Genomic DNA, 13,760 nt, shown 5'->3' with positions numbered 1-13,760 from the left:
TCCATGTTCTGACTTATGGAGGTGGTGTGGTGCAAATAAACTAAATGACTCCTGTCAAAATGCAACAGGACTATCGCCTTGGTTTCACAGCTCTTACCATTATGTTTTTCCATCTACAGTTGAGGAAATACAAAAAATACAAATTTCGGTGCGTCGGCTGGTCTCTTCCAACGGCGTTGAGCCTCATGGAGGGATGGCGATCCTACTTCCATTGATGCAATTGGCATCCCCAGAGGCGTATAAGTTGGCTAACCAAAATGCAGCAGGTTGAGTTTATTTTTCTTTGGGTTACTCCAAATAAAAATGTAGATAGACTAAACTATATCTAAACTACTGCTAACACAAAAACTTGGAAATTATATTGAGCAGGAATTTGTAGCAATCAAAGAAAAGCTGGTAGCCACCAGTCTCGAGGTTTTTAGGACTGCATAGCGGTTGATATGCTTCTGGCGGAGCAAGGGGCGTGTGTGCAATGTTTGGAGATATAATGTTGCACCTTTATACCCAACCACACGTCACAAGACGGGTCCCTAACAAGAGCCATTGAAGGCCTGCAGTGCTTAATTGGAAAATGAAGGGATATTGAGCAGACTGGTGGGATAAGACCTTGCGCAAAAATAAGGATTTGGCATTCTCTGTGGTGATCTCAATCGCTGTTTTTGCAGCTACAGACACTCCCCTACTTACGAACGAGTTAGGTTCCGAGCGATTGTTCATAAGTTGAATTTGTTTGTAAGTTGATTCAGTGCTATATTTTGTATTATAATTTATGTTTAAGGCCTATATAAGTATATTGAAGGTTTATATAAGTGCATTTGTATGTTTAAGGCTTGTATAAGTAACACGCATTGGTTTGTACTGAAAAAAAAACATTTAATAAAATGGAGAGAATATGCACAGTACTGTATAGAGAGAGAGAGAGAGAGATTTATGTATTAGAAACTGGCCGAAAGAAGCGATCTAACGACGATTGCACAGTTTTCTTATTTTTTTCATCATAAATGATGCGGTAGCACTGTATGGCATCATTCAATTGATTTGCAAACTTAGTGCAACGTTCAATATTTGGGTCCTGCTGCTCGATCTTTCTGTTTATAAATGGTACTGACGGTCGAACGATTCAATGCCCGTGAAACGCTCACCACTCTTACGCGCATCAAGCTTCGTTATTATTGCCACTCGTTTCAAATGAAATGGCTTACCTCTTCCTTGCAACTCCCTCAATAGAAGCCTTTTGCTTTTTACCAACCATATTCAATAATGGATGCATGAGATATTTAATGATACAAATGAAAAAGGTTCTTTGCACACTGGAGATACATTCACGCACTTCCGCATTGCAACGAAGAAGAAGGTAGATGCTGGGTGAGCTGAGCTCTCACAGCGCCAGGCGTCGGTATTAGCGGCGGAAAGAAGTACTACTCTGAAAAAGGCGCGAAATACAAAATTGGACTTACGAACATTTTTCGACTTAAACGCAATTTGCAGACATGTTCGTATGTACCGTTGTTCGTAAGTTGAATGTTCGTAAGTAGGGGAGCGTCTGTACTTTGTAGTCCAAGAATTTGCCTCTAGGTACAGAGTTTCAGGTTACAATTTTTTTATATGCAAATGAGTGACCCGAGTTACAAAAAAGATCAAAATTATGGAATCCCTCAAAAGGTAAATGCATTTCCTTAGCCGTTATTTTATTTTGACAATATTGTCGCAGATGCATTGATTCTTACTTTGGAACATCGCTACCCTATACTGGGCTGTTTTTATCGCTCTCATTCTATCTCATAAAACAATTTGCCACTCATCTTAAAGCCTGGAAGCTGCATTAACAACATTGATCACAACGCTGCCTAGACCTGTGCTACTTGTGTATGTCTCATGCACAGGAATAAACATCTAAACAACTTCAATTTATGAATTCAAAACAACTTAGCATTAAATAGCTGCTTTTTTCAGAATTAATCAAATTAGTCACTGTAAATCCTGCAATTTCTTCCTCATCTATCCAACAGATTAAAAGTCTCTCCAATTTGTTCAGTGATTACCTCTTTTTTGAAGAGGCCATGTCAAAGAGTCGTCGCTTTAATGCTTCTTTCTGCTTCAATATAATAGTGTTTGGTAGGTGGGTTATGGGCATATTACCTTGAAATTTCAGTCATGGATGGATAAAAGAGCTCAATTCTTCATTTCATTTGCACCAATAATTTTAAATAAAGAAAAAGTTGCTTTAACAAATGCTCAAAAAACAAAACAAAAATATCAAATGGAGAGTTGTTGGGAGTCAGCAAATGAAAGGCCAACTGAGTGTAGGGAGATATTCAAGCAGGACGCAACACTACAACGACAATTTCAAAATAATATAATGGATACAGGAAATGTTTTGAATTTTGGGCAGATCTTGTAACTTGGGTTTCATTTTCATATATTGGAAAAGTAGTTTGCATATCAAAGGGTTTAGTAACCTGTAAATTTCATATGTAGAATCATTCGTTATTAGAGGAACCATTGTATTTCCACCGAGAAGTTACTGATACAGTGGTAGCTCTACTTACGACATTAATTGGTTCCAGAACTTTTTCGGAAGTTAAAAATTGCGCAAGTAGAGCAGTACTTTATATGTAAATTCTCTAATTCGTTCCACGGTCCTCACAAAACTACCAATTAACCCCTTTAAAATTGATCAGTAGGAATTTGTAGGAATGATGTGAAGACATAAAAATTAGATAAAATGATCATAAAATTGTTTAATAAGCCATTAAAATGAATAATAAACATGCAAACTATTTGTGTTGAAGCACAAGTGCAGCAGTCTCAGGGAGCTAACGTTAGGCAAATGAGACAGAGCACGCGGAGACATGCACACATCTAATAAACATAAAATAAAGAATTCAAAACAACAATACTTACGATTTATGACTTCTTTGGCATCTAGTTTTTCACCCATTTTATTTATCGCCACTGCTTCTTTCTTACCTGTTTGGATTTAAGTTCCACTTCAGTGGTCGTGTGGATGGATGTTTTGAGAAAAATCGATCTAAAGACAATTAATTGCCTTTGACGACTTTTAATAATGTTTCTAAAATGCACAAGACAAACGTCATCAAAGTCGGAGATCGCACGACTCGTTTTTCAAGATGTTTAATCCACGAAGTCGGGAAGTTTGTAAAATTTCTCAATTTTTTTCTTATTTGTGCTGTTGGAATGGTGCCTGCTTCCTCCTCAGCCACCTTCTCGTTGAATTCCTCATGTATTGTCGAGCGTTACATTCAAATCTTGCTTTGTTAAGAGTTCGTTTTGGTGCCCCTCGACCAACTCGTCCTCCTTACAGAGCACCAGCCCCATTGCCTGCTCCCGCGACACAATTTCACCCACCGCAGGCTGCGGTTTAGGTTGAGGCTCAACTACGAGTCCAAGGCACTCGGCGGCCACAGCTTCCTCCAAGCAAAATTTCAAGCACACAACGACGAACAGCTGTCAACAAAACATAAGATAATCTTAAATATGAAGAGTTGTTGTCGACTGCAAGTCCGTCAAAGGCGCACGGCCACAGTTTCCTTCAAGCATTTTTTTCCCTCCAAGATGGCGCCATTAGGCGGCAGCAGCTCTGTCCACTCTTATGTTTTTCGTGTTTTACAGCCTTTCTATCTTTTTTAAAAATTATATTTTAATATTTCTTAATACATTCCTTTTCACTTTACTTTGTACGTTATGCTTTTTACTTTACTTAGTACGTTATGCTTTTTACTTTACTTTGTATGTTATGCTTTTTACTTTAATGTTTTTACAACTTTCTTTGTTCTGTTAGCCTGGCTTCTTTCTGCTACTTCTTTTTTGGAACCATTCAGACATGCCTACGCTGTCATACACAGGGGATTAGCTGTGAATAATACGCAGAAGAAGGAGCAACACCTCGATGCCGCTGGAAATCCGGAGCTGGACAAAAGTGCTGGGAGAAGAAGCAACGCTTTAGACCAATAATTCCATCTATTATTATGGGGAAAGTGAGATCCCTCTCCGATAAGATGGAAGAGCTGTCGGCGCTTACCAGGCCGGAAACGGAATTGAGGAGTTGTACTCTGTTACTGTTGATTCTTCAGCTCCAGACTACTGAGGGACTGTGCGGATAAGCTTGGAAGAGTGACTCTGTATATTTTCAACCTTGGTCTCAGTCTGCAGAAGTTCCCCATCTTGTGGAAGACTTCCTATATGTGATTCCAGTTTTATCCAACTCTACAATGGATCCGTTTTTGCTACTGCAACCAAGATGGCGCTGCTCAAGTGGCAGCCGGTAGCAGTAGCTCCGTCCGCTCTTGCTTGTTTTGTGTTTTTCCTGCTTTTCTATCTTTTTTTATTTGCATTTTAATATTTCTTAATGCTTTCTCATATACTTTGCTTTGCACTTTGTGATTTGTCGTTGTGCGACATTTGCGACCTGGCCCCACCCATCGCGTGGCTTGGTTTCTTTGTGCTAGTCCGAGACGTCTTTGGAGCCGTTCAGCCGTGCCTCCGCTGTCATGCACGCAGGATCAGCTGTGAGCAGTGGACGATAGTACCCGGAGAAGAGACAATGCTCCAGACCGACCATCATTGTTATGGGAGCGTGAGATCTCTCCCTGGTCAGATGGAGGAGCTGCCGGTATTTGCTGCGCTGCTTGTGTGCTTTGAATCCCCCCAACAGGGGCCTCTCCGCCGCTGCTGCTGATTAGGCAAGGAAGATGATCTTTAAAACCTCCAGACTACTGAGGGACTGTGCGTTAACCTGTCTCAGTCTGCAGTAGGTCCCCACCTTGTGGACTTCCTTTGTGGCTCCAGTTTTTTTTTACCTAGGTTTACAATGTCGTGTGTCTTGTGAAATAAAGTTCTAATCTAATCTAATTTAATCTAAAGCATAAATTCATACACAGAGCGACAAACGGTGGTCAAACGGACATAAGAGTATCTTGAAACATGGAGTTTTTGTAGTGAGACAGCCAATGAGAGACCAGTAGAGTGTAGTGAACGTGTGAAGCAAAAAGCAATGAATCCACGAAAATTTCTAAATAAAATAACTGATACAGGAAATGTATTGACATTTTCGTAACTTGGATCTCCTTTTCGTATCTTGAGGCACTCATTTGCATCTCAAAAACGTTTGTAACCTGAAAATTCCGTAAGTAGAGGTAACAGTGTATTTGAAATCTTTCCAGAATCAATGCGTTCATTTTTGGATATGCGTTGATAAAACGGGAAAAAAAGCTAAAGAAAAAAAGACAAACACAATTTAAAATAAATTCCCAAGCGGCGCTGAATAAAAATTGTTAGCATCCTCAACTCAATATTTGGTGACACACTGTTCTTTTGTGCACTGGTCGATAGCTCAGATTTGAAGGGTGCCTGCCTCCCTCTAACGGCAGTTTTGAGAACTCCCCATAGGTCTTCAATGGCATTGAGATCTAGACTCATGCTATTTATGTATTTCTTGGATCATTGTCCTGAAGAAACATGCATGACCTCTTACGCTGATCAACATGAGGCTCTACAGTGCGCCCAAAACATTTGGATATAGTTCATATTTCATGATTTCTGGGCTGACTTTGAAAGGGTGTTAGAACATTTCCCTGTGTTTTGAGCTCCTAAAACAGTATTGGAATCCCTGATAGAGGAAGTTCGGTCTGTGTACACCTGGTGTCAGAGTATGTCCTGTATCGCTGCCTTTAAGAACATGGTATCTAAGCAGACCTGGACTTCGCCAAATGCTCTTTTATTCACAATTCTATTCATAAATTTTATGGAAATAATACCTAAGGGAAGCCAAGGTGTTGAGTGGTTCCTGTTTAGTGACACCAGTTTCACATCTCTGCTTTATGGGAATTATGTGGTTTTGTTGGATTCATCAAGTCACAATCTTCAATTGTCACTGAAGTGGTTTAGAACTAAGTGTGCAACCGTTGGGAAGACCATCAGCACGTCCAAATCTGGGATCATGGTTCATGTTTGAAAACAGGTAGAATGTCCACTTGTATTGGTGGGTTGGGATTTTCATGGATTAAGTGACCAATTCACCAAAACATTGTTTTAGCACATTTTATAATAATAATTTACAAATATTAAATGATGAATTGAGAATTAAATCATTAAAATGACGATACAGTACCTAGAAAAAATGGCAGGTACGTGTCTGCTACTTACCAGAGTTCATAAGCTTCCAAAGCTGATCCACCAGAGCCTCATTGCATATACTTGATTCTGTAGTCTTGGTGAAGGGCGGATCCTTACAAAGCATGGCTAGTATCTTGTGTCTGACAGAACAACAAATGATGAAAATATTAACATATGTAGTGTCTAGTTATTAATGCAGCATAAAGTCAACATTCAAATACTCATTAAATTTTAATTTGAAAAATGAAGAAAAAAAAACATGAGAAATAACCACATTTCAAAACAAACTAATGCTTTCATGAGAACAATGGGTATTTCTTTGTGAAGACTGGTCCTTTAAAGAGGCAGATGAATTTATTGTTTCTGGCAAGCATGAGTCAGACTACATGCATAGAGATGGTAAACTCGACTGTAAGGTTGGAAAAACTGAAGATGTACTTGACTGAATAGAATGAAGATAAGGATGTCAAAATTATTGTTTGAATATATGATAATTTATCCAAGTTAGGAAACATCAAAAGAGGTATGGCATATAAATGTAATTAACAAGGAAACGTTACAACACTTGCCTAGACTAACCTACAGTAGACATCAATCAAGCCATGCTCAATACATAAACTCCTTCCATCAACCCTCCCTTAGCGGACTTCACAACACTTTATCTCGGTGCATTTCAAACCCAACAAGCCCTGTGCTCGCGAATTAAACAGGTGGCCACATGGCACTAAAGTGGTTAGTATAACAGCATTAGCCTTAATATGGTGATGCTAATGCTTCACACTGTGAAATGTAGATGTGTAATTTTATTTTTCTGTCTGAATCTTGGGATTGCGGTATTTTGATGGCCAATAAACATCTGTGAAGGAACCTTTAGTCAATGAATGGGCGAAGGTTTTCTTTTTCCAGTTTTATTCCCCCCGGAAGGCAGCCAACTGCCTGGGTTGTGTAAATTAGCAACTTAACAGCCCATCACTGGCCTCTTTTCTTCTGTAAATCACTTGGTTTTTCTCCTTAGTGCCTTATTAAGAGTGGAATATAGGGCTAATAACTCACTATGGCTGTGAACATTGGCTTTTGTTTTGTAAAAGGAAAATACAATGGTAACCTAACCCTAACCCACACTTGCCTTTTTTCTGTGTTCTATTAAAAAAAAAGATCCCTCAAATATTTCGGCCAATGTAGGATCAGGATCACTATCATACTTTATGATATATTTGAACATATTTTCATGCCTATACAAAAACACAAATAGACAAGCACAATTACCATTAAGTGTCTTTATAAAATACTACAGTTATAAGTATATGAAGACTGAAACATATAATCTAATCTGTATTATATATATATATATATATATATATATATATACATATATATACATATATATACATATATATACATATATATACATATATATATATACGCTCCCCTACTTACGAATGAGTTAGGTTCCAAGCGATTGTTAATAAGTTGAATTTGTTCGTAAGTTGCTCAGTGCTATATTTTGTATTATAATTTATGATAAGGCCTATATAAGTATATTGAAGGTTTATATAAGTGCATTTGTATGTTTAAGGCTTGTATAAGTAACACACACTGGTTTGTACTGAAAAAAACATTTAATAAAATGGAGAGAATACATACAGTACTGTATACATACATTAGAGAGAGAGATTTACTAGAAACTGGCCAAAAGAAGCTATCTAATGACGATTGCAGTTTTCTTTTTTTCATCATAAATGATGCGGTAGCACTGTATGGCATCATTCAATTGATTTGCAAACTTTGTGCAACGTTCAATATTTGGGTCCTGCTGCTCGATCTTTATGTTTATAAATGGTACTGACGGTCGAATGATTCAAGTTGTATTCACATGCAACGCTCACCACTTTCTGACACGCATCAAGCTTCGTTATTATTGCCACTCATTTCAAATGAAATGGCTTGCCTCTTCTTGCACCTCCCTCAATAGAAGCCTTTCGCTCTTCACCAACCATATTCAATAATGGATGCACGAGATATTTAATGATACAAATGAAAAAGGTTCTTTGCGCACTGGAGATATGTTCACGCACTTCCGCATTGCTAATGAACTGGGCAGAGGAAGTTGGATGCTAGGTGAGCTGAGCTCTCACAGCGCCAGGCGTCGGTATTAGCGGCGGAAAGAAGCACTACTTGGAAAAAGGCGCGCAATACAAAATCGAACTTACGAACATTTTTCGACATAAACACAATTTGCAGACATGTTCGTATGTACCGTTGTTCGTAACTCGAATGTTCGCAAGTAGGGGAGCGTCTGTATGTATGTGTGTGTGCGTGTGCGCGCGTGCGCGTGATGAAAACGGCACTTTTGGTGGTTAAAATGTCATCTCCTATTTTAAAATTGCTTTAATTTTCCCATTTAAAATGTAACTTAATATGATTTTGTCCTTCAAGCTACCACTCGAGTTCCACAATTTGACCGTCGATCATTTTTTGGTGCTTCTAGTCATGTGGTTGATCGTTTTTGATGGTTGTTTGTCGCTCAGGATTTAGAGTGGCGCGCGGTGATTTTAAATAACTATAACATAAAAGCATTTATCTGCTCATCTTGAAATGTATACGAGGTCACAAGCGATCACTTACGGGTTTGAATAAAACAATAAAAGCGTGCGAACCTGCCAAAAGTTAGATTTGTAATTAACATTGTAATTAACACGCGTGCGCGTGCATGCATGCATGTATGTATGTATGTATGTGCACCTGCACACTCCAAATCTTGTAGGGCAGCGCCCTTTCGGCGAGGTACAGCTTTGCGTTCGGGATGACAGTTTGTGAAGGCTTCTGTGATATAGGTTTGCTGGTTTTGTTCTTGTTTTTTAGGATGACAGTCAAACTTGTAGATTAAGGCTAGCTTTACCATGAAGCCAGCCAGCAGACTCTCCACACGAGCGTCAGGCAATCCGTGTGCGTGTTCAGCTCATCTTTGAATAAAAAAGCCCAGTCTCTTCCATGTTTAAAACATGCTTTTATAAACTTAAGATAAAAAAACGTGATGTACTGAAATTGGGAAAGTTGAAACCGCGAAGTGGTGAAGGATAACAGTAAACGCAGGTAAACTATGGAAACATGCAATTAATCCAAAAAAGTTAATCGCTTAACAGCACTAGTATTTATGTTTCAAAGGATGTTTGATTTCTCTTGACGTTTTGTAATCTGAATCTTTTTGGTATCCTGTGTGACAGAACTCTGAGTGGGTTTCACCAAAAATTGTGGGTGTGGCCCAAAAAAGACAGACAGGGGTTTCTAAGCCAGCATAGTTTTATTATGCAGACAGCTGCATTGTTACACTAAGACAAGACAACATAGACTATCTCATTCACAAAACACAGGGATACATATAGCAGGTGGCCAGCACCATTGAAACACGAAGGTGACACCAAACAATCAATTAAAGCAACATCAAACATAACAGAACTCATCTCCCACCCAGATCCCTAAAGTACATTCATTCCTACACTAATAGATGGAGAAGGAATGCTTGATCAGGGCCATTCCCCCCTACTCCAATTAATGAAATGGACTCCCCCAACTCCCTTAGGAACAAATAAAATACCAGTGTTTCTCCCGGCACTCTTTTAGTGGTGCACACAGTCAAGAGGTGGTAAGGAAATAGCAGTATGTATTGAGTTACATTAATTTACCCCAAAAATAAATGCTAGATAACTTTGTCTGTCGTGTGTCTTCATTTCTAAGTAAGTAATCCTGTAGATGTAGCAATAGTCACTGTAGGACTGTCTGGTAGGCAATTGAAGCCAACAAGGCCTCATTCCTGTGCGGTTCTGCCATGACCGTCACGTCCTGGGACAATTTTTTTGCCATCGCGGCTTTTCATAACCTGAATACTTTGTACGTAGAAGACTTCGTAAGTAGAGGTACGGCTGTATTTGATAAAGCAAAATTAAATGCGGCTCTTTGCCACATTTTATGTTTCTATCAGTTTCTACTATTTTTATGCTCTCTTAAAACACTCAAATTCATCAGGGCCCATTAAACACAAATAAGTAAGGGGAAGAAAGTGTTATGGTGAAGAATATGGTTTTAAATGTGTGTTTTTGTGTGTGCGTGTCTGTTTTGGCAAGTCTCTGCGTGTTGTGGCTCTTTGACTCACCGTTTAAATTTTTTGTTCTTTGTGTCTAACTTGTTTGTTAACCCTGTAACACAGCATTCCCCACTTCTCTCTTCGGGAACACTTATAATTTCATTGCATCTCTGTGTGTAATGACAATAATGTACTATTACATTGTGTACCTGACATAAGGAGTTGGGTCATTCTGAACCAGGTTGAGCAACCACTGCAGCTCAACTGAATTCTTTTCAACTGCAAAATAAATAAACATGAACAAATGAAATACACAAAAATATCAAGGTAAAATGAAATACAGCCTGCTGACTTGCTACCTAATGGTCTCATCTCTCAAACATAACGAGCGCACCCCTTTGAGCGTGCATGCACGATACAAGGTAAACCTGAACCGCCAGGCAACAATAGATCTGAAATTAATCAGACCTGAGACAAAAAATATATATTTGTTGATATTTTTGGATGAGCGATAAACAAAGAGAGAGTGAGGGAGCATCCCCCTTAGGCATTGTGGGGGGAATTTCGGGCATACAATCGTACCTTTACTTAGGAAATTAATTGGTTCCAAGACTTTTTTCGTAACTTGAAAATTCTGTAAGTACTTTAGTATATGTAAATTCTCTAATTCGTTCCACGGTCCTCACACAACTAACAACTAAACCCTTTAAAATTGGTCAAAGTGTCACAATTTTGTATGAAAGATGTGAGGAAACAAAAATAAGGAAATTATTTATTAATGTCTTAAAATAAATAAAGCATATAAAAATGTGCCCTGCGCTGCTAAAATATGTCCCTCCATGGCCGTTATAGATGTAAGACCCGTGTTTGTCCGCCAGAGGGTGGCAAGATCCTGTTCTACCAGGCCCAAAAGCCACCCGCTTTGTAGTACATTTTAGACTTTCACGCGTGCCCCGTGTGTGTGTGCGTGAAAATATGTGCCACGTTGCATTTGTAGTTTTTAATCGCTTAATAATGGGAACTCAAAATAAAATCACGGATAAGGAAATGCATTTACTTTTAGGGGATTTCTCGAGTCACTCATTTGCATATAAAAAAAATCGTAACCTGAAACTTTAGTACCTAGAGGCATTCGTAAGTAGAGGTGACTGTATATAAGTGATGCCGATCAATAGCAGATCAGCATTTTATTGACATCTTGATGCCAAGTAATAGTGGAACAACATCTTAGTAACACCGACCAATAGCAGACCAGCATCTTCGAGATGCCAGGACGCACAACAACCGACATGTTACAATTTTTAGAAATCTTTGGGCGCGGCAGAGAAATTCTTGATGTCGCAAGGCGGGAAAAATGTCGTAAAAGGAGATGAGAAAACTTCATATTCCACATCGTAACGTGGAAAAAAAGTAAGGAAGGCAACCAACAATTGGGCAAGTTCTCCTACTTGAAGATTAGAGAGGCCTGTAATTGTCAACATGGGTAAACTTCAACCATGAGAGACAGAATGAGAAGAAGAAAAAAAACTGAAAATCACATTGTTTGATTTTTAAAGAATTTATTTCCAAATTAGAGTGGAGAATAATTATTTGGACACCTACAAACAAGCAAGATTTCTGGCTGTCAAAGAGTTCTAACTTCTAACAAGGTCTAACGAGGTCTCCACTCGTTACCTGTATTAATAGCATCTGTTTTAACTCATCGGTATAAAAGACACCTGTCCACAACCTCAGTCTCTCACACTCCAAACACCACTTTGGCCAAGACCAAAGAGCCGTCGAAGGACACCAGAGACAAAATTGTAGACCTGCACCCGGCTGGGAAGACTGCAATTGGTAAAACGGTTGGTGTAAAGAAATCAACTGTGGGAGCAATTATTAGAAAATGGAAGACATACAACACCACTGACCATCTCCCTTGATTTGGGGCTCCATGCAAGATCTCACGTCAAAATGATAACAAGAATGGTGAGCAAAAATTCCAGAACCACACGAGGAGAACTAGTGAATGACCTACAGAGAGCTGGGACCACAGTTACAAAGGCTACTATCAGTAACACAATGCGCCGCCAGGGACTCAAATCCTGCACTGCCAGACGTGTCCCACTGCTGAAGCCAGTACACATCCAGGCCCGTCTGCGGTTCGCTAGAGAGCATTTGGATGATCCAGAAGAGGACTGGGAGAATGTGTTATGGTCAGATGAAACCAAAATAGAACTTTTTGGTAGAAACACAGGTTTTCGTGTTTGGAGGAGAAAGAATACTGAATTGCATCCGAAGAACACCATACCCACTGTGAAGCATGGGGGTGGAAACATAATGCTTTGGGGGTGTTTTTCTGCAAAGGGACCAGGAAGAATAATCTTTGCAAAGGAAAGAAAGAATGGGGCCATGTATCTAGAGATTTTGAGTGAAAATCTCCTTCCATCAGCAAGGACATTGAAGATTGACGTGGCTGGGTCTTTCAGCATCACAATGATCCCAAACAAACAGCCAGGGCAACAAAGGAGTGGCTTCGTAAGAAGCATTTCAAGGTCCTGGAGTGGACTAGCCAGTCTTCAGATCTCAACCCCATAGATAATCTGTGGAGGGAGTTGAAAGTTCATGTTGCCCAACGACAGCCCCAAAACATCACTACTCTAGAGGAGATCTGCATGGAGGAATGGGGCAAAATACCAGCAACACTGTGTGAAAAGCTTGTGAAGAGTTACAGAAAACGTTTGGTTTCTGTTATTGCCAAAAAAGGGTACATAATGTATTGAGAAGAACTTATGGTATTGACCACATACTTATTTTCCACCATGATTTGCAAATAAATCAAACAATGTGATTTTCTTTTTTTTCTCCACATTTTGTCTCTTATGGTTGAGGTTTACCTATGTTGGCAATTACAGGCCTCGCTAATCTTTTTAAGTAAGATAACTTGCACAATCGGTGGTTAACTAAATACTTATTTGTCCCACTGTATATAAAAGGTCAATTTCCGGCACACCGGGAGTACCTATACTGATCCAGATCATTTAGATCAGTGGTCCCCAAACACCAGTCTGGCAGAGGAATAAAGATGAAAGTTTTAAACTTCACGCTCAAAAAAACTTTCAACGCTCAAGTACGGAACTAATTAGCCTATAGCTTTCTTCATCTATGGGTTGCCAGATGAGAAAGAGTTGCAGATAAACCCATTGCATGTGTATGTCAGTCACATTTGCGTTTTCTTGAGCAATAAATACCCAAAACTAACATCACATCAATATCTTACCTCTTGTATAGTCCACCAGAGCCTTAAGAGCAGCAACACGGACATCAACAAAGTGTCCATACTCTGCATATGACCTGAAGATTGAAGCATCACTCGGGATGTGACCATTCTTTTGAAGTTGGCGAATGGCTTTAAGACAACTAAGAACAAAAGTTCAGATGAGATTCATTTTCCCTTTATTATACATATATTATTATTTTACATAATACATACACACATCCATCCATCCAAACGATATGTATATATGTATGTGTATATGTGCGTGTACGTATATATATATATATA

General features: G+C 39.1%; 1 protein-coding gene across 8 annotated transcripts in view; it reads right to left on the bottom strand.

Moving 5' to 3' along the window:
* taf2 (TAF2 RNA polymerase II, TATA box binding protein (TBP)-associated factor) overlaps positions 1-13,760 on the bottom strand; it is a 204,984-nt gene that overhangs the window by 66,660 nt on the left and 124,564 nt on the right. For 7 of the 8 annotated variants that reach the window (XM_077599563.1, XM_077599565.1, XM_077599564.1 and 4 more), the window contains 3 exons: positions 13,476-13,615; positions 10,426-10,495; positions 6,166-6,275 (listed from right to left, as the gene is read on the bottom strand). In XM_077599563.1, coding sequence (XP_077455689.1) covers positions 6,166-6,275; positions 10,426-10,495; positions 13,476-13,615 — 320 coding nt within the window. Of the gene's footprint in view, positions 1-3,119; positions 3,469-6,165; positions 6,276-10,425; positions 10,496-13,475; positions 13,616-13,760 lie in introns of those variants that run through there. The other variant, XM_077599569.1, reaches the window with a different exon arrangement.

The sequence above is a fragment of the Stigmatopora argus genome, chromosome 4, assembly GCF_051989625.1.
Source record: "Stigmatopora argus isolate UIUO_Sarg chromosome 4, RoL_Sarg_1.0, whole genome shotgun sequence".
Lineage (NCBI taxonomy): Eukaryota > Metazoa > Chordata > Actinopteri > Syngnathiformes > Syngnathidae > Stigmatopora > Stigmatopora argus.
Note: the sequence above shows the minus strand (reverse complement) of the source record. Positions and strands in the feature narration are given on the sequence as shown.